This window comes from Clupea harengus, chromosome 7 (genome assembly GCF_900700415.2).
Source record: "Clupea harengus chromosome 7, Ch_v2.0.2, whole genome shotgun sequence".
NCBI classification, from domain to species: Eukaryota; Metazoa; Chordata; class Actinopteri; order Clupeiformes; family Clupeidae; genus Clupea; species Clupea harengus.
Genome location: NC_045158.1, coordinates 14,218,573 through 14,246,343, shown reverse-complemented (window position 1 = coordinate 14,246,343; position 27,771 = coordinate 14,218,573). Strand labels below are relative to the sequence as shown.

Sequence of the window (27,771 nt, the reverse complement as noted above, 5' to 3'; positions counted from 1 at the left end):
CACGGCAATAAAACTCAATCTTCTGTAAAATCCAATTAAGTCATTATCTGACTGATTGTATCTTTAATTGAAAACAGAAGTGACAGTAAATTTCTGTGATATATCAGGATCAATCGATGGCGCCGTACGATCCGGCCTCAAGAAGTGATTTATAATGTCAAAGCCATATAGGTAACTCCACATTATTCTCTCTAAACCCACTGGGGGATGAAATTAAGAGTAAAGTGCGTTTAATAAAAAAACAAGATGCTCGCGTTATTGATTACAACAGATGGGACCAAATCAAATGAATGTTTTCAAAGAGCACAGCGAAGAAAATACAAGTAATTTTCATTTTGTGTTTTATACTTTTGTCTTATGCATGCAATCCCTGCTACATTCAGGTCATCAATATGTATTCCCTGGGAACCTGTAGCCACATTAACACTCAAACATTGGAAGTGACTTTTAGTGCCATTTTATTAAAACAACTAAAACATTTTTTTTTGGTAACAGATAGAGATCAGTTTTAATCCCCATAACCTTTACAGTGCAGTGTTTAACATGGAAAAAACAAAAAGAGCTGATTTGCAAATAGCAAGCAAAAGGGAAGTTAAGTGTGCTTAAAAGAAGAAGAAAAGCAAAAGCAAAAGCAAAGAATTAAAATATTCTGCTGAAAGTGCTTTTACAAAGTACAGAACTACTTACATGGTAAGCCTTACAATTTATAGTCAAGTTGTTGGAATGTCATCATTAAGAATACAAAGCAACACATATATCCAACCCTTAAAGTACGACTTGAAACTGAAGAACATTACAGAACATTAACACTTTTCAAGAAAGCTTACAGCTACAGTACATGACCTTTGGTCAGCAGGTTACGGCATGATTTTCAAAACAGAGACAAACTGGATATAATGTAAAAAATTCAGAAGCTCTTCTGAACATTTAAAACAGTTATGCAGTGTCAGGCCAGAGTGAGTAGAAATAGAATAATTAAAAACAAAAAACTTAATTCAAGTCGCAATCTGTAAGGTCGTCAAGGTAACTGAAAGTTAAAACTGTATTCAATCGTCACTGGGGATGAAATGGAGACTGGTATTTTGAATTATAATATTGTAATTTCTTTTGACATTTTGTCAGTGTGGTATTATTTTGTGACTAAAAAGAAGAGACAATCAAGTTACACCTGGTCTGTATCGGGGCCTCAGATTCGTACATTTTGATAAGAAATCAGCAGCAATGGGCACACTGGATACCTAAACTGAAATTTTAAAAATGCACCAGCCACTGCGCTGCAAGTTTTGAAATACTGAAATGATATTCAAATAATGATGATCTAAAAGCTGAAAGATTTAAATTGGCTAAAAAAGTGTTGGAGTCTGGCGAAACGCTCCTGCCGTTATTGGATCCCCCTACTCTCAGACCATTATACAATTCCATTGCTCAAGTCTTAGTTCAAATTCAATTTAAAGTTGTACAGCGATCAAGGTGACAAATACATCAAATGGTACATGCTGCTTAAAAAAAGAAAAGAAAATTATTATAATAAAAAATAAAAAGGAACAAAAAGAAGAGCACAATTTGAGCAGAAGTTGGAGCCGCAACTTGAGTGTGTGTGTGTGTGTGTGCGAGTGTGTGTGTGTGAGGGTGCTCAAGGCTCCTCAGAGGCAGATGCCGCTGCATATCATCCAGGTGAAAATGATGCTGTCCGCCGCTCATCATAAATAAGCGCAGCACTCGTTGGGCGGAGATCGAGTAGAGGGGGAGGCATAATTCATTGATGTCTCATTTTTTCAAACCTCCTTGGGAGACTAACCTACGCTGCCATTTCGGTATAAACACAATGTCGGAATATTGACACGTCATCGGTCTCCCTGACAAACTGGAATGGGGGTTAAAAAAAAAAAAAAAAACACACACCAAGAATGCAATAACTGAAATGGAAAAAGGTAATATTTACAAATGCCATCACCCTGCAGAAAGTATGTGTTTTGAGTTTGAGGAGAAGGAAAGACAGAGAAAGGAGGAGAGGGGGGGGGGGGGAGAGAGAAAGGCTGCTGAGGGAAAAAATAAATCAGTTTTTGTTTTCTTTTGTCAGAAATTATTAATTGCAGTCGTAAAAAGGAACAGATATATAAACTCCTGTCCTTGATTGCTTGGCAGAAGAACGCTGTGTCATACCTTGACAATTCAATTAAGTCTTTCTTTGATCTACTTTTGGATGTATGGGTAGAAAACAGTAAAACAGACGTACAAAATAGTCTCTGTAAGGCAACGGACCGTAAAAGAAAACAACTTGTCTGCTTACAACATAACCTGCACTTTTAAAAAAAGAAATCCACATGGGAGATGTAATCCTGCACCACTGGGACGTCAGAGATCTGGACTGGAGTGACTTCTATGTCTTCTGGCAGGCTTCTACTTGGCGGCACCGTCAATGATGGAGTCGACGGTGAAAGCACCAGACTCGGAGTTGGGCTCACACTCGGCCTTGTTCTCGGGGTTCACCATGGGGTTGATGGCCAGGCAGGCCATGCCGGAGTCGTGGCCACCTCCGGGAGAGAAGGCTGGAGACAGAGAACACACCGAAGGCGTCAGAAGAGGTGGAACAAATTGAGCACAGTGTTAGATGCAGTGGAGGGTAATAAGAGGAGAAAGAGTCAGAAAAGAGAACCGAGTAGAGGCAACTGTGGCGTGTGGAGGAGTGGCAGCATTACCGTCAAGGTGTAGTGCTTGCTGAGGCATTTGCAGACCTGTGGTATCCTTATCTGCCTCTCAGGTCGATACAGGTAGGGCTGAAACTCAGGCAGTCACAACCAGTGAAGGAAAACGCTTCACATTTACTTGGTGCGGTCAAAGAAGAAAAGACAGTTAGCCCTCTCCCCCACAATGAAGTGTGACACACGGAGTTCAGGCCTTACTTAAAGACATTGTGCCGGGCGAGGCACTTTTGGACTGACATTATCATTACCAGCCTGGGTGATCGATACAGGGCTCTCTGTGAGCCTCCTGGCAGCCGCGCCGTCGGGCGGTAAGCTTTCAACAGTACGACAACAAAAGCGTCATGGCGTCTGAACACGCTGAACTCTGGCAGCGTTGCGGCCGAACCTCGCGTCAGATATATCGACTCGCCCGAGACTGCTGACCCTGCATTCAAAGCCAAGGGAGCAGCTATCGGCGAAAACAATGGCCCCCGCAAGATGAAGACCACGACCGGAGGAGACAAAACATTTCGGTGCTCATCACAGTCGCTTCCTTCTGAAGTTATGACAAAGCGTTTTTTTGGGGGAGGGGGGGGGTTGTATCCCAAACTTAACCACAGTAGGCCCCTTCATCTGTCCAGCTAGTAAAGCTTCAGCGAGGTATATTACAGATGTAGCGGTCGTTACGTGCTACTTTCATTCATTGCTCATTTCCTTTAGACTAAATGACACTCTTTATTGAACTGTATTATTATGCGTACACGCTGGCGACAAAACACGACACCACTGAGCTGGGTTGGGGGATGTTTGATTAAAACACTTGCAGCATGCCCAATAACCCGTCCTTATTAAAGAGAGCTTGTGATTAAAACCGTCTGTGTGCGTTCCTCTTGCTCAGTGGCCCGCGACATCTCTGCGTTGCCTATGAGACAAATATTACAGTGTCCACCGCAGATTCTATCAAAGTTTACGAGAGGGGGTCAGACACACGGGGTGCCGGCTCAGTCACTGACCTTCATAACCCTAGGGGGATGTTCTTAGAGAGCAAGAACCCTGGTCCTCCCATTCAACCTCCCCCTCCTCCTTTGCTCCCTCCCTCCTTCATCTCTCTCTCTCTCTCTCTCACTCTTCATCTCTTTCTCTTGTGTGTGGAGGTAATTAAGGAGCGCTAGAGGAACTGGAGTCATTTCCCTCCTCATTAACTTCCTGATTGGTTTCTGGCCTCAGGATTGTGCCGGCCAGCAGTTTGTCACCAATTCCAAACTGGCCAATCGTTAATGCTCCTGTTTGTGTAGCTAACTGCTATGGCGGCGCCCCTGCACCAGGGGGGGGGGGGGGGGGATGTGTGAAGAGAGGGGCTTGTGGGAATTAGTTGAGAGATCGTGTTAATTCTCCCAGACTTCATTGTGTGATTAGGGGCGTGAGCAATGCATGCCGTGAGTACATTTGTGTGTGTGTGTGTGTGTGTGTGTGTGTGTCTGTGTGTCTGTGTGTCTGTGTGTCTGTGTGTCTGTGTGTCTGTGTGTCTGTGTGTCTGTGTGTCTGTGTGTGTGTGTGTGTGTGTGCAGGGATGATAAATCAGTGGCTGCCAGACGGACCTGTTCACATGTCAGGGCTTCGCTGCCTTTGATTATCTGCACTTTACCACAGTTTAACACAGATTAAAGCTGGCCACACGTAAATACTACGTACAAATGCCTGTTGGTTAGGGCATGGCCAATTGGAGTACTGCAAAGAACACACACCCACTGCTGATGTAAAACTGTTTAAAAATTACAATCAAAACTGTTGGAAAGAGGCTGCATGAGTGGCTACTGTCCTGAATGTCCTTTTATTTAATACATGCAAATGTCAAGACACCTGTCAAGAAGAGAAGGCTGACTGAAGCTGTTCTAAAACATTTGAGGGGAAAAAAGAAGGGGGGCCCTCGGTCAATTAGTAGGGACTGACACAGCACAGGCGTGAGGTTTATACACAGCACATGTGTCTGCCAAGCACTGTGGAGCTCTGAAAGGAGAGAGGCTTTAGTCCCTTTTATTGTGTTCTCCGAGAGAGCTTATTTTCCCTTATGAACTTTTGCCCTTTTCACCCGTGTTCAACCAACTATCTAAAATTTCCCAACTATTAAACCGTCTTTGTGTGGCTTAACAAAAGGAAGGTTTTTTTTAAGGGAGGGTGAAAGAAGCTCAATCATTCCTACTATTGGGGAGGAAGGGGGAAAGTGTGTTTATGCGTGCATGTGTGTGTGTGTGTGTGTGAGAGAGAGAAAGAGAAAGAGAGAGAGAGGGAGAGAGAGGGAGCGAAAAGGAGAGAGGGAACAAAAACCCAGATGTGGGTGAAGATGGTAATTCAGGCCTGATCTGTAGTGGATAAGCCCTTTCTGCAGGCCACATACACTACCTGCATGGGATCGTGTGGCTGGATAACGCCTGCACTTATATAAACACACACACACGCACTCATGCATGCACACACACACACACACACACACACACACATCTTACATGTGCTCTTCTTAACAAACTTCTCTTAGTGAGGACAATCCCAGGAATAACTTGTTCATAAACAGATTTGACACGTCTATCCCACATCTATGCACTAAATCACCTCTTCACATCTCAACATATTTGGGAGAAAAAGATTTGACATGCCTCTCAAAACATTTCAACAATTAATAAGTCCAGTTTTAGCTGCAGGCCAGTGTTGGGTGCTGTTCTGGTGAGAGAATGGATTATGCATGTGTGTGCGTGTGTGTGTGTGTGTGTATGTGAGTATGTACTATGCATATGTTTGCATTACAGGGAGCAGAGAGGATGACGGAGGACGAGCCTCTGGTGAGATGGATCTCTCATGGGGGGAAACGACATGGGCACCTCAGTCTCTCTCTCTCTCTCTCCCCCGGTCTCTCTCTCTCTCTCTCTCTCTCTCTCTCTCTCTCTCTCCCGTCTCTCTCTCTCTCCCGTCTCTCTCTCTCTCTCCCCCCGTCTCTCTCTCAATCATTAGGGCCGTGGCAGGACTTAATGGCGCAGAAAACGTGCTCTAGCAGCAGCAGTGGCACAGGCAGATGCTGACTACTCAAAGAGCCAGTACACCACCAGAGACGGATACCGCGCCGGATGCCCGCCGCTTCTTCACCAGCACGCACACACACACACCCACACACACACTCACGCACACATACACACACACCCACCCACCCACACACACACACACACACACACACACACACAGACAGACAGACACACACACACAGCCTACAAGAGTCACAGACAAACAGAAAAATGGGTCCCACCGGAGTAATAAATACTTCATACTCCTCACGCTGTTATCTTCTCTTGTGTCTTGTGTCATGTACTGATATGTTGGGTATAGTGTATCCTTTCTTTCGCCTACTTGGTTTGATGTGAATAGAAGGAGACGTCATGTAAGGGTTAGCCAAATGATTTCACAATTTTCAAATGGCAACATTTTGTTTTTTATTAAATAAAAAAACCCTTCTCTGGTACACAGTGCTCTTGACAGGGCATCCATTTGAGCATTCCATTTAGTTAGATCTAGGATTTGAAGTGACACAAGACTATGGTGCGTAAGAGAATAGCACGCCCTAGCACAATGAAGAGGGGTTGCCTGAACATGTTTGGACATGTTACTATGTAAACAATCCTCCAGAATCCAATACAGCAATATCATTCTGCTTGGTGTGATCAATTCTGTACTAAATATGACAACCTTCTGAGATAAAAAATATTAACTTTGTTATCTTTATTTTGTGGTTTGTGGACCAAATTGCTATGTTTGGTTTCCAAAATACTACTCAGCCCCTCAGCACCAAAGACCTCATCTCAACGTCTCACTATAAAATGACAATAATAAGTAGGTAAGGCCCGCCACGTAGCTCAACCGTTTCATTCTCATTTTACACTGCAACAATAATACTGACAATAATAATCGCCCAGCACTTCTTACAGATGACACTATCCAGCTGATCTCCTCCCTTCTGTATTTAAAAAGGGCAGGGCAGATAAGCAATGGATAGACCCATCAGGGATCTGGGAATGGGTGGATGTTCCCACCCCCTATTACAGGGACCAGGAGTGACCACTGCAGGCCGGGACAGAGGGCCCTTGTTGAGGGTCAAAGGCTAATTAAACACATAAGCACCTCTGCTCCGGCATTGTTAACCAATCTGTCCCCAGCGGCACTGGTGTCACTGAGAGCACGGCGTTGCCCGGCCCAATTCCACGGCGGCGGTAATGTGGGCCCCATCAACTCTGCAAATGACCTGTCCATCTTTCTGCTCTCCGTTTCTGTCTGTCGAAACATTATGGATATACCATAATGAACTCAAGAGGCGGATCGATGGGGCCGAGGGGGGATTCGTGTCAGCCCGTGTTTGAACAGGAGGAAAATAATTACAGGCACGGAATGGGTAATTTACGGTGGCGAGTGGAGGAATGTCCAATGAGCTGTCGGAGAGACATGGATCGAGAAATGCCGCCCGCTGAATAAAATAACTGTCTACTGTAAGCCAATGGTTTTAGACACCTCTGACCATAACAAAGTGAGGGAAGAATCACAGCCATTACAAAAATCAACACTGGTGAGAGTTCTGCGGCTTCTTTCCTTAACACTTACTCAGCACAAGAAACTAACTTTCAACAGTGTCTTCACTGGAAATAGCCCATATATTAGCATTGCTTTAATGCTAACCTAAGACACCTGCCCCCATATCCCACTGGTCACCAAGCCACCTGCAATGGCTGAACTTTCCATGTCTTTTAACTGAAATATGCATTTTAAATGTCCTGTTTGCGATACAAAAGCTGTACTTAAGCATGAATGCTGTAATACAGAAAGCAGTTACAATTATGAGGATGATTATGATGATGATTATTTGTTATTAGTTATTGCTATTATTATTATTTACTTTGGCCAAAAGCATATGCTAAATACCTGAGCTATAACGATAAACTATATTATTAATAAAACCTCATCCTTAATCTTGTTCTGCCTGTTTTCTGTCTCCAAGTCTCTCTCTCTAAGAGTCTGCCTGTGTCTGAGTGGCTGGGGCTGAGGGGCTGGACAGTGGTGGGAGCAGAAGAGAGAGGGAGAGAGAGAACATAAACCAGATGGCCCTGTCCATTTAATCTCCACACAGCCTCGGGCCGCTGCTAATGGGGATGTTGTACAACACATTACCACACATTACCACTGCGCTCGAGCCCCCTGCAGGCAATTACGGCCACCGCTGTGCTTAAGCCCGGCCCGGCGGGTAGGGAAAGCGCCGACACTTAGCACGGCGGCTGGGTGAGGAGAGACAGCTGTGGGATGTTGAGGAGGAGGGTTAGCGGAGGTGAGAGAGGCCAGCTGTCAGAGACTCTGGTTAAAGTCCTTATGGCAGGAGTTAACACTGGCCCCGGGGCCTATGGTGGTCCCAGTGGACATGCAAAAGGACACACACACACTAATACACACACTGATTTTGCTCTTTATCTACTATCTCAACAGTGTGTTGCCCATGTTTCCGTCTAATGATTAACGAAAGAGCATGAATTAAATGTATACCTTATAAAGATGCCTTTGTAGCCCTACTGCATTCCAAATCCTAACTTTCCTTAGTTATAATATAATATAAATATAATCTCCACAACATCTAAAGCATGCCAACAACCGTTCTACTTCTTCATCATCCTATTCAGCTGACTGTTCAGTTGTATACTTTGAGTATCTACTTTTGCTCAGGTCCTGCAGGTCACTGCAAAAGTGTGGGGCGCAGCTTGAGAGCCAGCTCTTTGGGGAACCTGAGGCAGAGCTGCGGTGGCGGCGGCAGTGGTGGCGGTGGGGAGGGTGATGTCACCGGTGGGAGGGCCCCGTCAGCGCAGGGATTAAGGTGCGTTTGGGAACAGCCGCGAAGCTTCTCTGATACATGAGATGCTACACCTCTTCCTCTACGGTTATTCCACCTTCCCATTGTGCTGCAAGCTTTGAGAGAGCAGCGTTTTTCACTTTGCCAGGCTGCCCCCACAAAACAAGAATGAATGGCCTCTTTGATGACTCTAAGCGGGGCCGTATGTGCAGAAACATACACTTGTAACTCGATCTCCATTTGCTTTTGGAACCATTTTACTCTAGGTCACCTCAAATGCGGAGCATACAATAACATGTTCAGGCCTCGCTAGATGCAACTTGGATGTTTAAAAAGTGCTGATGATTAAACAATGACTACTAAGATGCATTGGCATGTGAACTGAATTGTGTCACACAGACATGAAATCCTATCGGGAATCCCATGGTGGATGAGCAGTTCCGTTAAAGGTGCTGTAAAAGCCTGCAGATGTCTGCAGTTTTCACTGTGAAGGGTGATAACTGACATCAGAGTAGCAGTATTGTTTTCTAGACCTTTGCAGGACAGATAAGGGGAAATGCTTGTAAAGTGCACTCAGTATACAGTAGGTGTTTCTTCAGCTGCATTGGGGGAAAAAACTGACCTCAATTAAACAAGCAGACATGGCCTGTACCCTAAATTACGACAGAAGAAAAAAAATAAAACTACCTTTAATTCAAAAAAATGGCAAGATGACAAAAACTAAATCCTTGCGACGGCAAAAAATACAAAAGAAAAAAGGAAAAGCCGAGGCTGTCTCGTATAACAACGGAACTCTGACATAACTCAGGATGGGCGGGCAGCTCATCTGTGGGGTGGTGGGTGAGTGGCGTGCAGGAGGGGTTCTCGGTGGATGTGTGTGTGTGTGTGTGTGTGTGTGTGTGTGTGTATGTGTGTGTGTGTGCTGGCGCAGATGGGCTGATAGGCCCGAGCAGTGCGCGGCGGGGCTGAGGCGTGAGGAGTGTATGTGCTGCCGGGCCGCGGCTGTGGCGGCCGCCGCTGATGATGGAGGGGCGAGGGAGGATGGGGGGGTCGGTGGGGATTTACGGTGCGGGGCGGCTGACGGGCTGGCAGGTAGTAAAGCGCGCGCTGGGGCGTATTTCACAGCGGGCTGGCTTTTATGAAGAACACTCGGACGCCCCGGCCAGGGCTGGGGGGGGGCGGGGGGTGCCGGCGTGACGGATGGAGGAAGACGCATGACAAGCTTCATCATTGTTTGTAAATCTTAACTGTTCCCGCTCACTAACTCCAGAGGCAATTTTCCGGAGACAGCGGGGTTGGGGGGGAGAAGAGCAGAGGAGGCGATGGGGGGTTGGAGGAGGCGGGGGGGGGGGGGGGGGGGAAGGACAGCATCTCACTCCTGAAGGTTATTTGGCCCTGTATTTGACCAATGGATTACCCAGCGCGCAGAGAATAAATACTGCTCTACGGCAGGCACGGCAGGAGAAGAGAGGAGAGGAGAGGACGGGTGAGGAGAGGAAAGAGAGGGGGAGCGGACAGGAGAGGAGAGAAAAGAGAGGGGGAGTGGAGAGGAGAGAGAGGTGGAGAGGAGAGGAAAGATAGGAGGAGAGGAGACAGGAGAGGAGAGGAAAGAGAGGGGGGAGCGGAGAAAGAGAGAGGAGAGAGGAGGAAAGAGAGGGGGAGAAGAGAGACAGGAGAGAAGAGGAAAGAAAGGGGGAGCGGAGAGGAGAGACAGCTCTGTTTGATCACAGAGGCATAGAGATAGGTAGACAGACACATACCTATATGTACACATACATAAATGGTGGACAAATTAGGCCACGAGACACATGCCCCCATCAGCATACAGTGCAGAGACAGGTATGACAGTAACACTCACACATGCCACACAACAGGTAGACACAAAAACACATTATACCACATTAACAGATGCCATACACATATGCACATGCACATAATATGGATATATATTATACACAAACAGATTTTTCCATCAGTACCCACTGCATCAGAACTTACACCCACACTGTTTTGGTAGCATCATTTAAAACCGGTCTTAATGTGTCAAATGATTCTGCTCATCTCTTTTGCCCATGTTGAAAGAAATAAAACAAACATCATGAAACGCTCTGCTCACATCATTTTCCAAAACGTTACACGGATACATTATTCTATAAGATCATATTCTATCAGCCAATGACCACAAATCGAAAAAACTATTCCCAAAGCACAAGCAAGGTCTTCTTTCACCTGTGACCACCTTCCTCCCATCCTCTCCAAGACAAAAACAACCACAATCACATGACTCTGTGCCAAGAATATCTTAGCCTAATAAACAGACCCCATTTAATGAACACACTTATGGCCAAAAAATATCTCAGCAAGACCCGCCTAATCCCAAGCTCGTGGCCCACTGACTCCAAGCAGTGGCCTGATAGGGAGAGCAGCTTCCTGTGCGCTGCTGGGAACTGTTCAAGGCTACCCTAGCCTGCTTGTACTGTGTGTACCTCAGGCGCCAAAAGAAACACTAAGAGCTATTGATGCAGGAAACAGGAGGGGGGCGGTTGGGAGATTGGTGGATTGCTGGATGTAGGAGTGGTGGTTGTGGTGGTGGCGAGCTGGTATCCATTCCCTGATAAGGCTGTCATGGCAGGGAGGCGAGCTGGCACTGACCTTGCCTGATTGCACGCTCTGGTGACACAGCCCTGCAGCATGCCAAGTCGAGCTTGGAGTCACTACATGGGGAATGAACTAAGGGCTTGGAGTCACTACATGGGGAATGAACTGAGGGTCTGGAGTCACTACATGGGGAATGAACTGAGGGTCTGGAGTCTCTACATGGGGAATGAACTGAGGGTCTGGAGTCTCTACATGGGGAATGAACTGAGGGTCTGGAGTCACTACATGGGGAATGAACTGAGGGTCTGGAGTCTCTACATGGGGAATGAACTGAGGGTCTGGAGTCTCTACATGGGGAATGAACTGAGGGTCTGGAGTCTCTACATGGGGAATTAACTGAGGGCTTTGACTTGCTCCTTGCTGGCAGTATTACACTAAATCGTAAAGTTGAGCATTACGCATATGATTTATATGCAGTTCAATTGTTCACTCATTCACAAATTTGAGTAGCCTAGTCTGCCGGACTATTTTAACCACAATTTGGCGTTGTAAATTGCTGGTGTAAAGCGGCTAATGTCAGCAGGCCTAGAGTTGACTAGAGTTTATTAACGAAAAGTTAACATGCGGTTTTTCGTGTTTCGTGTGCGGTTTTTCAGTGGGGAGTTACATGACTGGCACATTTTTGATGAGAGTAGTAAGTCAATGTTTTGCCCCCACTGTTGGAAACCAGCAGCAAGACAAACTGTTTTATTGTGGGCACCAAAACATTTAATTGGAAGCTATCAAGGACCATAAAGCCTCCAAATGCCACAAGGGGGTGATCTGCATTGTAGGAAAGTCGGCTCGGGAGAAAACGTAATGTGATTTTGATGAGTATGAGGGATTTTGAAGCGAGAGAGAGAGAGAGAGAGACTATGTGTGTGTGTGTGTGTGTGTGTGTGTGTGTGTGTGGTAGATTGTTAAAGTTCTGAGTTTGGTAAGGTTTGCTGTAAAAAAAAGACTGTTACAGGTCTGAAATGGATTTACAGTACAATTTTGCCAATTTTTGTCAACAGTCAATTTAGTTTTTGTGCATTTGAAGAGAAAAAGAGAGAGAGAGAGAGAGCGAGAGAGAGAGAGAGAGAGAGAGAGAGAGAGTGTGTGTGTGTGTGGTGGGAGAGAGAACCAAAAATGGATAACCATAAGTAAATGAATACTACTAATGGAAGAAATGTGGTTTTTTTTTCAATGCAGGACAAAAATGACACAAAAATGAATTACACACAAAAGTGCGATTCAAAATGTATGAAGGCTGGTAGAATTTAGAATCCAAAAACTTAATTTCCAACACTAAACCATATGAACACCGACCAACAGAAACCACAACGAAGACCACAGGAATTACCAGCTAAATAGATTAGATAACACACACACAGTCTCTAGTAGAGACAATGGGATACTCTGTGCGCTCACACTGCAAAGAAAACCCTCACACCCAAAACGGCTGGTGCTTAATGTAGCCGTTGCCCAGCTAGGAAGTGACTGGAGATAGCACATTAGAGCAGGAGCATCTCCCACCCCTGCCATGCTTCTCCTCGCTATCTGTGCTAAGTACCGGACCACCCGCCTAGTCGAGGGCCTTTGTGCTGTAATGGGGCGTGGCAGCCCCGGGGTGGATAGGATAGGGACCCTTATGCTTGAGTGCAAGGATATCAGCAGGTGAAATTCATTAAACGCCAGTGGCAGCTGCACTGATCTGAGCAGAGATGAGCGGTGTGTGCCTCAACAAAAAAAAAAAAATAGGTGGGTGTGGAAATGAAGTATACCTTATTAACGTTCACACAGAGCTCAGTAATTGTTCTGCAATGGAGCAAACAACTAACGTCCAGTCGCAAACAGAGTGGTTTTCACCAGAGGAGATGGAGGTTCTTATGTGGGAGGTCCATGCCCAACATTAAATCATTTCTTGGTACCACCAGAACAAATTAATTTAAATATAAACTGATCAAATTGATCAATTCCTACCAAGGTAACAACTGTTCTTCTAACAATTGTCACCTTGCGCTGCTGGTACATACAGTTTGGCCTCCCTTTGCAGTGACGCGCTAATGTGACCTCTGAAATGTTCTGCCATTCACAATCCATACCAATATTGTGTAAAACACACCATGCCACGCAAAAAAGGCACTGACTGACTGAAGCGCATTTTTAACAGGCCAAAGTTTCGCTCAATCACAGACCTGGCCCTTTACAACACAATATTGAATTGCCATTGCTGCTGAGTCGCTGCCATTATGTATGCCATGATAAGCCAGGCGCATAACTGATAGCCATTGTGTCCTCACAGACATCCACCCAAAGGTGCAATGCCCTGGAAGGATGCAGGAACACCTGAATTCGCCAAACTGAAAGAGTCGTGTGTAGAGCCAGTATAGTAAGTGAACATATGAGTAACCTTACAATTTGAGTCACAGATCACCTGAACATTGATGGAAAAACTATTTTAGATGTGTGGATATGCCCATGACCAACGAAATGTGCGTACAGTCTATTACACTAAAGACCCCCGGCCCAGGGAGCCCATGGACATCCATACACGTACTCTTAGTTATGTGCTGGGTATCAGGTGATGGAAAAACAAGAAAATGCGGTGCTCTGCGAATCAGGGAGCGGGATACACCAACCGTGGAGGCCAGGGGATGCAGTAAGGCTCCAGTGGTGTAAAGGACCAGAGCAGCTGTTACTTTCAAAAGCGATGGGAAGGGCACTCACACAACCGGGCCACCCTATACCTATGCTAACATCTATACCATGAGTGTTGCGTGTTGCCAGCCCTGCCAATGAAATTAAGGCCCATGGAGATTTTTACTTCAATAAAAGCTTTCATAATTTCCAGGAGAGTCACAAATGCATCTTCTATGCCTAGAATGTCTATAGGGATACATAATGTGTCATAAGTTGAGCTGGGTTTTAAATGTAACAGATGTGTAAACAGCTGGCATTAGAGGCTGGATATTTGTGCTGCGATGCGATATTTCTACTGTGATTAGGACACACGGGCTGGCATGAGGTTCCTGTCTCTTTAAATCCAAAGCCAAAGAATGAATGGCTCTAATAAATGTTTTTGCTTCTGAATTTATTTCTTTTTATGATGATTTTTTATGGCGCCCTTGACTTGAGGTGTGTAGAGTATATGCGTGTGTGTGTGTATATGTGTGTGTGTGTTTGTGAGTTTGTGTAGGTGTGGAGGGGGTCCTCCCTACGATGTACTTCAGCAGACTGTTGATAAACTCTGGATAAAAGTTTATGGGCCTAAGAGTGAGGAGTGAGATGTGTGAGTGAGGCTGTGTGTTTGTTTGAGTGTGTGTGTGTGTGTGTGGCACTGACCATTTGCCTTGGGCTCTGGGCAGATGCTGTTGTCTTCCAGGGTGAAGATGGGGGGCACACAAGTGGTGGTGCCCAGGCCCTGGCTTAGGTAGGAGGCTGCTGAGTAGTACGAGTGCATGCGGTACTGGGGAGACACATTGTGTCCGGCCAGACGGCCATCGCCATTGGGCATCTGCTGCGACAAATACACACACACGCACGCACGCACACACATAGACATGTAGTCATATGGTCAGATTTGTAGCAGATAGTTGAAAACAATAAGCTAAAATAAGAGCTAAAAGCTAAATAAGAGAAATCCTTTGGAGTGAAATAACTCCCATAAACTGCACTTTAAAAGGAATCACTAAACATATATATTTGCTTGTCCTGTAGGTTAAACAGATACAGGATAGGTCAATATGCAGTGATGGCTTAAACATTAACCAAACACTCCTAGTTGTGGTATACTGCACATCAATTAAGCCATTCCATGATTGTGAACACAATCTGAAAAAGTGTCGTTTTTGCAGTCCAAAAACTGTGCATATGACCACCAACCAAAATCTCCCTTTCGGGAGTTATATACGGTTTGCCTTCGGCAGAAACAATGCGTCACAGTAAACACAGAACATTCTTTATGTGTGTGCAGTTCGAGTCGCTATGCTTTATAACAAACTCCTGCACTCATGACTTTTGTCTCCGATCTGTGGGCGAGCCAAACGATTGCCTGCACCAAAGTGAGAAGTCACGGTTGAGCGGCTGCGAAGGGGGGACTTTGCAGAGAAATGAATTGCAACAAGCGAGGGGGCGAGTTTGCCCAGTCCCACTCTTGCGCCAACTTTGAAATGAGCTGTCTACTCAGCAGCCAGGAGCCTTAGAGGATTTTCAATTTCACTTTTATGGAATTTGATTTCTGTCAGCCTATAATCTGTCACCATTTATTGTCCACGCCATCAATTCCAGACAGGTTTATAAACTGTTATTTAAGCTACGCTGTGCTCTTGTAGTACCTATGACAAATACAATACAGATGGAACTGTATATATATTTTTTTTGTTTGTTTGCCTCTTTCTGAAATTCAAAAATTGCTTTCATGAAAGCAATTCATACAAAAGCTATTCACATTGTGCATTTAAGAACTTGATAAATCTCTACATGCAAAGTTAGACATAGCATCACTGCTATTTCAGTCAGCTTGTACTAAACTACCTATAGCTTCTAAACTAAGTCATTCTGCAGATGTTTAACATGTCCATCATATCTACTGAATGCCCATTCCCATTTCCGAACATTTTGTATGCATCACGTAATCTTGTATGTATTATATGTATATAATATGCAGTATAAATGCGTATGCTAATTTGTTTTCTGATGCGTGTATGAATTCATTTGTTTGCTCTGTACTCTTCTCCTCTGTACTCCTCTCCTCCCCCCCCCCTCTATCTCTACACCAGGTCGACCCCAAGCAGGTGGGGTGCTCTTATAAGATGGGTTCTGCTCAAGGTTTCTTTCTGTTAAAAGAAAGGTCCTTGCCACCTCCTTTTTATATATTTGTATTTGATGCAGAAAATAAGTATTTGAACCCCTAAGCAAACAGCAAGAATTCTGGCTCCCAATGACCAGTTATGTGCCCAAGAAGCACACTGATTAGTCCTCATTAGGCCTAACAAGGTACACCTGATCTCAACTGGTGACGTGTATAAAAGAAACCTGTCCAAAGAATCATACTTCACACCTTCAACCTCACCACCATGGGCAAGACCAAAGAGTTGACCAAGGAAGTCAGAGATAAGATTGTAGACCTGCACAAGGCTGGAATGGGTTACAAAACCATCGGCAAGCAGCTTGGTGAGAAGCAGACAACTATTGGTGCGATTATTCGCAAATGGAAGCAACACCAAACAACTGTCCATCGCTCTAGGTCTGGGGCTCCATTCAAGATATCCCCTTGTGCGGTATCGGTGATCATCCGAAAGGTGCAGAATAACCCCAGAACTACACAGGGGGAGCTTGTGAATGATCTCAAGGCAGCTGGGACCACAGTCACCAAGAAAACCATTGGCAACACACTATGCCGTAATGGTTTGAAGTACTGCAGAACTCTCAAGGTCCCCCTGCTCAAGGAAGCACATGTACAGGGCCGTCTGAAGTTTGCCAATGAACACTTGAATGATTCTAAGGAGGATTGGGAGACAGGATGTGGTCAGATGAGACCAAAATCAAGCTCTTTGGCATCAACTCGACTTGCCGCGTTTGGAGGGGGATGAATGCTGAATATGACACCATCCCCACCGTCAAGCATGGAGGTGGAAACATTATGCTTTGGGGCTGTTTCTCTGCCAAGGGTACAGGACGACTCCACTGCATCGAGGGGACTATGGATGGGGCCATGTAATGTGGAATATTGGGCTTGAACCTCATTCCCTCATTCCCTCCCATTGAAAACGCAACCTTAAGGATTTGGAGAGGATCTGCAAAGAGGAATGGACCAAAATCCCTCCTGAGATGTGTGTAAACCTGGTGACCAACTACAAGAAAAGTCTGACATCTGTGCTTGCCAACAAGGGTTATTCCACCAAGTACTAAGTCATGTTTTGCTAGGGGTTCAAATACTTATTTTCTGCATCAAATACAAATTAAGTCATAAATGTTATAAAATGCAGTTTTCTGGATTTTTTTTGTTGATATTCTGTTTCTCATTGTTAAAATATACCTACTATTACAATTATAGATCACACATTTCTTTGCAAGTGGCCAAACTTGCGAAATCAGCAGGGGTTCAAATACTTATTTTCCCCACTGTATATGGGCCATTCTACCAAATTGGTGCAAAGTGTGGTCCCACTACAAGAAAAACTATTTACAAAACAATTAAGTATTCAGACATAGATATTTACTAAGAATATGTTATGGTCTATTTAAACCCAAGACATTAAATGAGATAGGGATAAGCTAAATATATATAAAATCATCATTTATAGGGTACTTTCTATTGGGAAGTAGCTGTCCCCAACCCTGGCATCTAAATTTCAATGTCTGTAAATAACACTTTTTACATTTTTTTCAATGATCTAATTTCAAATATCTTTATGATTAAGTTTAAACAGAACTTGGAAGATTTAGATTTATTGTGGGTTTAATTTAAAAAAAAAAAAAAAATATACTCAAAAAATCATGTCCATAGTTTTCATGTCACTACCGAAACACAGGAGTTTTAGTCTATTGGCTGAGCCTGTTTTTTAGCCACACCCCTGCATTTATAACCAGGCAGTGATACTGCATCCCTGTCCCTCATGGCTGAATGGTAAGTAGCTAGATCCCATACTTTTGATATAAATGTGTTCCAAAGTCTGAAAATCAGTGTGTAACCTTAAGAATTGTCACTACCGAACACCTTTTTTTCTTCAATTAAGTAAACTTTTTGGGGTTTTATGCAAAGTATTATGTTTGTTTGTGTGTACACCTCTTCAAAGATTTGTTTGCTAGCCATGTGCTTGCTAGAATTATTTATTTATGCTCAAATTTAGCTAGAATTGTCACTACCGAAACAGTCACTACCGAAACAGTTACTACCAAAACATATGGTAAAGTTTCGGTTAAGACATGATCGTTTCGGTAGTGACATGATCGTTTCGGTAGTGACAAAATGGAATGGTAAGTAGTTCAATCCCATCATTTTGAAATAAATGTGTTATGTGGACTAAATGGTAAAGATGTAGATAATGCTGATTTCTATCTGAAATTGTTCAGGAGAGAAAGAATCATAAGACACCAAAATGCCAAAAGGAAAAAAGTGGAGCAGAGAGGCTGAGAGAATACCGACAAAGAGTGAGGGATGACCCAGTGAAACCAAGAATATTTAAGGAAGGAAAGAGAAAGAAATAAGAAACGAAAGGAAGAAGGAAAGTTGAAATGTATCAGTGATTTATCCAGAAAATCATGGAGGAAAAGACAGCAAAAGCACAAAACATTTGTGTTTTTAATATTCCCAACCTAAAGCATGGTATGAGTTAAGATTAAGCAATAAGGTTGAGGAAATATGATACAACCTTGCAAACAAAATACTGTGGTCACTACCGAAACAGTGCTGTCACTACCGAAACAGTGCAGTCACTACCGAAACACTGGATGTTTTGTAAAAAATAAAGTATATTGAGTTATCAACTAAAATGTTATGATACTGATTGGTTTAATGTATGTTCAATTTCATCAATCATCAACTCTGGAATCAATATGATCAGTATTTTGCATTTTACAAAGAAATATTGCACTTAGATTTTGATGAATTGCATAAATTGAACTTTGAAATTTGGTAAAAATAATTTTTTTATTGATTTCATTGTCAAAACCTTCAAGAAATATTTATAAAAAATACTCTTCAGAGAAGGGAAGGAAAGGAAACACAATCTGAACAGGTTAATAATAATACGTTTTTACTATAGTTTATTACTATGTTTCGGTAGTGACCATTTTTGGGAGAGGAAAAACATTCCAACACATTCTGAAAATACAATATAAAAATTGACGGTTCATTTACTAGATATGTGTACTTTAGATATGGTACAATATATATAGGGACAAAGTTTTGGGAATAAAACATAACAAATTTCAAAATATTTCCAACCTGACTTTGCACCAATTCGGTAGAATGGCCCATATACTCTTCCTCCAATTGCCCAACTCTTCCTCTCTCAAAGTGGCTTTTTTGGGGGTGAGGCATGAGGGGTCCTCTCCTTACCTCCCTGGGTGTCTCTTATCTGGCACCATCGGCTGTCTGGGGCCTGAACGCCACCCTCATATTTTCATTCTCCACCTGCAGTGCAGCGGAGCCCCTCTCACTGGGGCGGTGGGGGTTGGTGGTGAGGGCGGGAGATGGATGCGCTCTGATAAAGCGCAGCCAAGATCTCTTCACCTCCCCACTCCGAGTGCTCACGCTGCTGTACCACACACACTACCGAGTGCCACACACTCGCTCATGACATGATACCCCTCAGATATACGCAAAGGCCTCCAATGAGGTGTTAGTCATTTGGCAGCATCATTTATTTTTAAATGCACACAATTTATCACAAGTCTGCACTAATTTTTGAATTTCAAATATCCATGTATGTATCCATTACTCGATTAAAAACATTTTATTTAAACTAACTAGTAGTGATATTGGCTCAGTACTCTAAATCAAGAAGAATCACATAATATCACGGGCTACCTAAACTCTTTTTAACTTTCAAAAAGACATGCTACTTCTGAAAGCTTCTGCTGAACATGAAGTCACACATTTCATGTTTTTTACTGACTTCATGGTTACTAGATTTTTGAATGAGGTGTTGGTGAAGTATTGTAGTCGGACGTTTGTCAGCATCTCACCCGTTTTGACCGCCACACAAACACACACATCACAGCTCCCCCCAAACACAAACAGACACCACCCCACACACAAATAACCCAGCACATAACTCATCTTTCTTATATAGCCAGGCGCATTATGCATAATGTGATTAGTATTGAAGTCCCATGTTCGTTCACGGCTCCTTGTGATGGTGCTGAAACACTATAGCTGTTCCCAGCTGACAGACAATATCATTAACCTTTGCAATTGAGGCTGGGGCTCACGGAGAACTGGCGGAGGCAGTGACCCCAGAGCAATCGGCTGCCAGCGGGACCACAACTGCACACGAACCCCCCTGAAATATGGCCCCATCAAGAGCCCCTGAGGTACTCCCCCTCCCCACAACCCCCCCGTCCAGGTTAGAACCCCAACCCACCCCCACACTGGAGAAATATAGATTTAATTTACTTCACGCACCAGCGAATGTGGCCCTGCTCTGATTTGGATACAACAGGGATACATTTTCAAGCATAGTAAATCAGGCATATGTATGCAGACCGATGGGGGATTATTCAAGAGCTTGTGTGTGTATGGTGTTGCCATGGCAAGAGTAGCCAGGTGGAGAACCCGCGTGTTGGCACGTGATGTAAGGCAGACGGAAGTGAATGAGGTGAGGCGAGGCGGTTTACTTTGCGATACATCAACGCTGAGAGGGTCGTGACATTGAGGAGGCCCCCAATTTCATGCAGTCAAATTCAATTCCCTCTAAGTGCACCTCACTATATTTACAGTATGCTGCCTACCCCAGGCACACCAGACGCTACTTGACAGCACATGCCTTCTAATTCCTGTTAAATGTGCCACGCCGCACAAGTTTCCAAGGTGTGATTAGTTAAATGAGCTAAATGACACTAATCACACTGCATAACATTAACCCCCTGAGAGTCTAATTACAAATATGCTTAATGCTAATTACATGCTATGCAAGTGTTCATGGGTACAACATATTTTTCACATCTTAAACGAACCAAATCATGTGCCTATAATGGGCAGTCATTCGCTAATTGGTTTAGATGAGTACCATTCCCTTCTCAAGGGTCCATTTAAGCACAATGCTTGCAACTAGCACAAGAGAATGAAGCTTACTGCTCTATGCAACAGCAAACAAACTCAGTGCACTACATGAAGCATGCAACATCGGGCCAGAAGCATGCTGTGCAGTAAGCCTGCAGTATAACATCCAGCAGGGAAAGAGCAGATTGCTCCAGGCAACGGGTGAGTTGGTTGCTCAAAGCAGACTAAAGACGAAAGGAAGTAAGAGGATGTGTCCGGACAACACTGTATCTCAGTAGAATTGGGACACAGGGTTCTAGAGATAACAATGTGATAACTTAATGTGACAGAGTTTACAGTAATGGAACAGCTGATTCACCAGTTTAAGACTGCAGAACCTGGCAGAAACTGGCAAGAATAAAGTCCAGAGATGTAACTACAAAAAAATTACTTCAAGCCGCAGCGGAGGTCACAGAAGCCTCTATATTTGACATGTAGAAAACTACCAGGACTGGAATCTTGACGAGCTGCAGTGGATAAGGGTTAGAGAACTCCCAGTGGCAGAATTAGTTGCGGTTCCGGCTGGAGGGTGAGGGGAAATGTAAACAGAGCGTTGCAGGAGCAGCGCAGCATGACGCCTGCACACCTTCAGCCCTCCACGCTGTGCTCACCAACTGGCTCGGAACGGTGGCACCGCCAGCAGCACGGTGCATTGGTGCTGCGTCGGTGTGTGTGTGTGTGTGTGTGTGTGTGTGTGTGTGTGTGTGTGTGTGTGTGTGTGTGTGTGTGTGTGTGTGTGTGTGTGTGTGTGTGTGTGTGTCTGTGTGTGTGTGTGTGTGTGTGTCTGTGTGTGTGTGTCTGTGTGTGTGTGTGGGTGCGCACAAGACTGTGTATCTGGGTGGGTGGGTGTGTCAGTGTACAGGGGGTTATCTGCCAACCAAAACACAGAGTAGATGAGGATGGGGGTGGGTGGTGGGGAGGCAGATGACAGCTACCTCCATCAACAGCCATGCCCCCCACACTTAATCATCTCATTACTGTGCCCAGAGCTGCACCAGGCTGCAGTGAGGGAATGACCTGTATGCGTGACTCCGTGCCAGTAGCGGCACAAGGATGATAATACTCAGGAATGTTTTGCTGAGCCTATCTGGCTTTGGATTAAGGTCACTCTAATACAGTGGCTCTAATACTCCATTTTGACCCTTTAAGATTTACTTCACTTTTACATTCAGACTCCATATATGAGTGCCGGGTACATCCGTCTGAAGGTTAACATGGTTAATTGCCATTTAATCACAACAGCCTGAGAGTAAAAAAAAATATTTTGATACGTCAAAAGTAATGTATCAAGGATTAAAAGGGCTTCCCAAAAAAAGAAAAACTTAAATAAGCTGTAAGCTGCTATGCATGAAAGTGGTTACTATGTGACATTTTAAATGAAAATATTAAGCCTCTCATTCACTGTCTTTGCACACTTTTCTCAACACAGTTACCTAAAAGTGCTTTGCTCTGTGGGATGTGTGAGGCTTTTAGGCTCCTGTGTGGTCTCACTCTCTGCTTGCGTATTAACTCACCTGGTACTGCTGGTAGTTGTACAGGTTGCTGTAGTAGGCCGGGTAGCGGGAGGGCTGGTAGAAGTTGTAGTAGGAGGCATCCACCACTAGGTCAGAGGTGCCGTCAGAGTGCCCCCTGTTGGCCGCCGTGGGGCTAGAGGGCATGAGAGAGCGACCCCCTGAAAAGTATGAGATGCTCAAGTTTAATGCATGATTCATAATTAGTTTGGCAGTAACAACTGTCACATAGTTACTCACACATGCTGAATGGTGTGGTAGGTAAAAATCCAGACATGCTCCATGTCAGGTAATTTCACACACTACTTAGACCTAACGATACAATGATTAGGCCAATCCAGAAAATATCATAAAACTCAGGGGAGAAGTCTCTATGCCTAGACTATAGAGCACTGGCTAAAGGGGGGACGTATCTATAATTACATGCCCTATTATAGCAAGGGTGTTATATTGCATATTTGTTAATAATTATACTGTTTTGGTGATTTGAAAATAGCATAATCTCATCATTCTGATGTTTTTGGTCAGACACCAAGTCCAGCTATCATTCCTTATTTGGACAAATAAATGAGCACTTGATCGGTACAAATTTGCAGGATATCTATTTTACTCTCTCTAGAGTGGTTCTCAACCCTTCGGGCGCGACCCAAATTTGGGTCGCTGGAATTTCGGAAAGGGTTGCGAGACGAATTCTAAATGTTAACCTTTTTTTCACCAGCCATGCTCCCTCTGTCCATTAGGGAATCCCTGCCCCCAGTTCTGACATTAAACTACATAAGCCGGCACTGGTCTTGCATGTAGGCCTATCTATCAATAACATGTTCGAACATTCAGCAAATCAAATTTGCATATCAGATATTTCAAATGTATCAACGTGTAAAACGTCACTGTACTGCACGATGATCTACTCTGACATGACCGGAGAATGTCTAGAGTAGACTAAGGTAAGCAAAAAAAAGAAAAAAAAAGAAACATTTGGGTCATTCCACGCCAAACGGGACAATTAAGGGAAAATTCCCCACTCAACCATCTCAGATTTGGCTGAAAAAATTCAAGGTTGTTCATACACTTCTTAATATGAATAGTCCCAAATATTAGCTCTCTACTCCCAATAGTTTTGTCACAAAATGATGTTTTAGGGGTGATGGGGTGCCAATACGGTTGCAGAAGAGCTTATCCTCTCCTGTGTCAAGTTGAACATGTAAGTCCATCTCTGACTAAAAAGATGAACATGTAAGTCCATTGATTCTCCTTAAGAAGTTGAACATGTAAGTTCATAATTTCCTATTAAAAAAATCCTATATTGAAAATGTATGGCTTAAGTCTATGATTTCTCAAATAAGTTGAACATATAGGCCTAAGTCCATGATTGCATAACTGATCTTGACTGTTAAACAGTTGCATGTGTTTTTAATGTTAAAATAGTGGTATAGTATTAAGCCTAGTAATAGTGGTAGTAATAATAATAATTTTAATAATAATAATACAATTGTTAAATGATTGACCTGATAATTCATGCTGATTATTAATTGTTGGGTCGCGACTGCGCTGGTATCTTAAAATTTGGGTCATGGAGCAAAAAAGGTTGAGAACCACTGCTCTAGAGTCCACACATTGTGGTGTGAAAATGGTTCATTAGATTGCCATCTGCTGGTGATAAACACTGATGACAGGATGACTGAAAAGAACCAGAACATCCAATTACTCAAACTTAATTTTCAACTTCCAGACATGCACCACATGATGTTATGAATTATTAAATTCATGTGCACATCATCTCTGTCTTCGATACTCCCCTTCCACCCCCTCTTGTCTAAAAAAAAGATGAAATAAATTAGCCTTATCTCATCACATGAGCGGTGCGCTCAGATTGAGAAAAATGCTGCCCTTGTTGTCGAGAGTGTTGTCAACGAAAAGCACCATTGAGTGCTACCCTCCTTTCTCTGTCCTCCTCTCGCCAGGACGGCCTGAGCCCAGAAGCCTGCCCCTGTGTGCCCACGGCGGCAGCCTTGACCGGCCTGGCATTCCCATCCTGTCCTGTCACTATCAGAGTCACAGAGAACAGGCTGTCTCTCCCACCACCGTGCCAACCATGCCAGGGAAGTAATCAAAAGACATGCCTGACAGGCTGGTTCGGCACAATGCAATCAGCCAGGGCGCAGATAGGCGAGGAGACGTGGCGACGAGGTATTTAAGGGATGTGCCACATCCACTGCCAAATACTTACAAGCACACACACACAATCAGTAACGCTAAATACATACACAATACAGAAAAACATGAACACTAACGTGCTATCACCCACGCACTGTCACCACCACTCCTACATGCTGAATATGCTTAGGTCACTGTTCTCTGTACTGAGTTCAAGCTGTGTTCAGGAGGGACACAGAAAGTCCAGAGCAAGGTACAGCCTGTCCCCCCCCCCCCCGGGAGGATGGGGGTCATGAAAAAGACCTCGCTTTTTACTGGCCAAGTTTAAGGTGGAGAGGGAACTAAGATCCTTCTTAATAGTAATACAAAAAAATCAACTGTGTGCTATATGAAAATAATTAAATGATGTGTTGATAAATACTTATGGAACTGCAAAAAAAAGGCAGCCGTTTAAGTCAGCTCATTTGATACATCTCTTGTAACAAAAATGTACCACACAAAGCCATTAAACTATTTTAAGTGGAAGAGGAACACCCCTGCCACAACCAAATTGTAAACAAACAGTCATGTAGAAGAATGTATCATTTACAGGGAAGGGAAAAAAGAGAGGTTAAACCAATTGCTCGACGATGCTGTATCAATAACAATTTTACAACCATATGCGGTTATTTGAAGCAAATACTAGAACGCACACGTGCTCACTTGTGTCATTTTCCACCGACTTCGCTATGGAGTGTATCAGTTTTAGTTTTAATTTTTCAAACTCACCAGAGCCAGAGGGAGAAGAAGCTGAACTAGCAGTTGCCGATGAGGGTGACCTGCCCCCAACCGCAAGAAGCAGGTCTCCAGACGGTTCATTCTTTACCACTATCTCAGCATTAGATAGATTGACGGGGTTGCAGATGCCCATCTCCTCCTCCTGAGCTTGCTGACGACGTAGAGCCACCTGGGTTTGCATAAAGAAATGAATGTCCCGCTAAAGTCAACGGTTTTTCATGTGGAGGACCATAAGAGTTTAGTGACACTGGTATCAACGTCTTCAACTGTTCCCATTTTTTTTTTCATGGTCCGCTTTAGTTTAGTCAGTCACATAACTACATTATTACTATAAAATATGTGTGCCCTAATTAACTCTTAGCAATGACACTAATACCATTTTGGAATGGCAACCTTGAACATTGTATCATTGAATTGATTGTATCAATTCATGTTTATTTAACTTTGTAATTACACCCTATTAACATAAGCTACATATCAGTCTAGCAACAAACACACAATTCTATACTCTGATGCAAAGATGTTGCTACAGTAGTTTAGTTTGTTTAGGCTAATGTTACACACACCTCAACGCTAGCAAGCATTGGGCTAGGTTAGCAGCTGCAAAGTCAGCTAACATAGGCTACATATTAACTAGTTTTAAGCAAGCAAATACAAATGTTTATAAACAAATGTTGAGTTTATGAGGGAGAAAATAATATTCATGCACGAGCGATATTAGAGGGAAATGTTTATGCATGCAACAGTTTTCAAAACATTTTCCCCCGAATTATAACATATGCTAGGTCAGTACCAATATACAACACTTTAACACGAGCTATGACTAGCATGGAACAGCTACCTGAGCCGCCATAACCCGCTGTCTCTCCGCAATCAGTTTGCATTTTTGGCATTGGCAGTCTCTCCAGTTACAAAACCGTTTGTGGCCCTTCAACGGCGACACGTAGCCATGGTTTCTGCAGCGGGAGCATTTTGGCATCCTTGGTGGTCGTTTAGTTGATGAAGGGGAGACCTGTCCGACATTTTCCAGCAGATGTTTTGCCTGCTCCTCGTCGCTCATAGTTGAAAATAACTGTTGTATTAAAACGAATAAACTAAAACGGCAGGTCAAGACGATGTGTAGACACTTGTGCTCTTGTATTAGCCCGTGATAAGAGTGGGGTTATAAAGCTGTGAGAAGCTGCGGGACAAAAAAGCTACAAGGTTGCAGCAATGCCATCTGCTAACTTACTGCAAGTGACCAAGTGAAAGTTTGGCGCGATCGCTGTGAACATTCCAAGCCCGTGTGGGAGCAGTAGGCTACACAGGCACTACACCTAGCACCTCCTCCAACCTCCTTGAATCAGTGCACTGGTAGACAAAAAACTCCTTAATAGAGGGTGTTTTATGTTCATGGCAAAGCCCAGTTCTCTTCATTGAAATCATAAAATCGTGGGTAAATGTAGCCTTAGCGGAGTGGGAGCACTGTGTGCTGTTCAGGAGAGCATTATAAACATCGGCTGTGTGAAAGTCGCTTTACTCTCCGAGACATGTCTGCTTTTTACAGTCATTGACTGACTGTCCGTGGATATATTTTAGCGAAATGCTCTTCTTGTAGGAGGCCTACAAACTACTGAGGCCGGATCTCGTAGTTGAGAACCAACATATTACAGCAGAAGGCAGCATTTGCTTATGGCCTACCAATATTTCCCCCCTGGTCTGAGATCTTTCGCCGACTGCTGGCCATTGAAACTATTTTTGACAGGAAAAAAGGGATGTTACACTGAATGAGAGGTAAGATTACTTTCCCCCACTAACAGAAGTCTGATGTCAGTTTGTCCTGTCATTTTTCTTAGTTTTAATTCCTCAGGAAAGAAAGATAAAGGGAAACAAGATGAACGAGGGCACATATCTCTCTGGTGCACTCGAGATATTAAAGTGACTCCTTTAAGTACCACATCCATCTGAAACAAGATGAAAATTCGTAAGGATAGAAGGCTCAGAGGGAAAACATGTTTGAAAGCAATTGACATTACAATGAGTCCTTGTACCCTTGCTTTGTTGCCTCTCCACCACTATACCTGAACGTTTGGAGCTCCCATTAAATGGTACTGTAATCCAAAACTACCATGGACTGATTTACTGTTATTGAATTGTGCCAGTTTCTATAAGTACAAAATGGCCAGGGCCAGCTGCATGTGCACTTTGATGTGTGGCAGCATCCTCTATAAGCTACCTCTGTATGTAGTGGTAAATTAGACTTTCCCATGCACCAACAACAGGCTTGTAAAGTGCAGGAAATGAAATGTTGCCAATTAAAAACCACACAGTCAAAGCGGCAATACTTTTCATAACCTCACACAAACCATTTCCTTGCTCTGGTGCATTTTCCATTTGGAATAAACCACCAAA

General features: G+C 43.8%; 1 protein-coding gene across 2 annotated transcripts; it reads right to left on the bottom strand.

Moving 5' to 3' along the window:
- Nucleotides 1-441: 441 nt before the first annotated feature.
- Nucleotides 442-26,720, bottom strand: dmrt1 (doublesex and mab-3 related transcription factor 1). 2 transcript variants are annotated; one of them, XM_031570614.2, is made up of 5 exons: nt 26,222-26,720; nt 25,372-25,549; nt 22,453-22,610; nt 14,515-14,689; nt 442-2,549 (listed from the first exon to the last, which is right to left on the bottom strand). In XM_031570614.2, the coding sequence occupies exons 1-5, from the start codon at nt 26,438-26,440 to the stop codon at nt 2,401-2,403; spliced, it is 879 nt and encodes a 292-aa protein (XP_031426474.1). In that variant the 5' UTR covers nt 26,441-26,720; the 3' UTR covers nt 442-2,400. The 2 variants fall into 2 exon arrangements, with proteins under 2 accessions (XP_031426474.1, XP_031426475.1); XM_031570615.2 differs by having other exon boundaries at nt 14,515-14,686.
- Between the last annotated feature and the right edge of the window lie 1,051 nt (nt 26,721-27,771).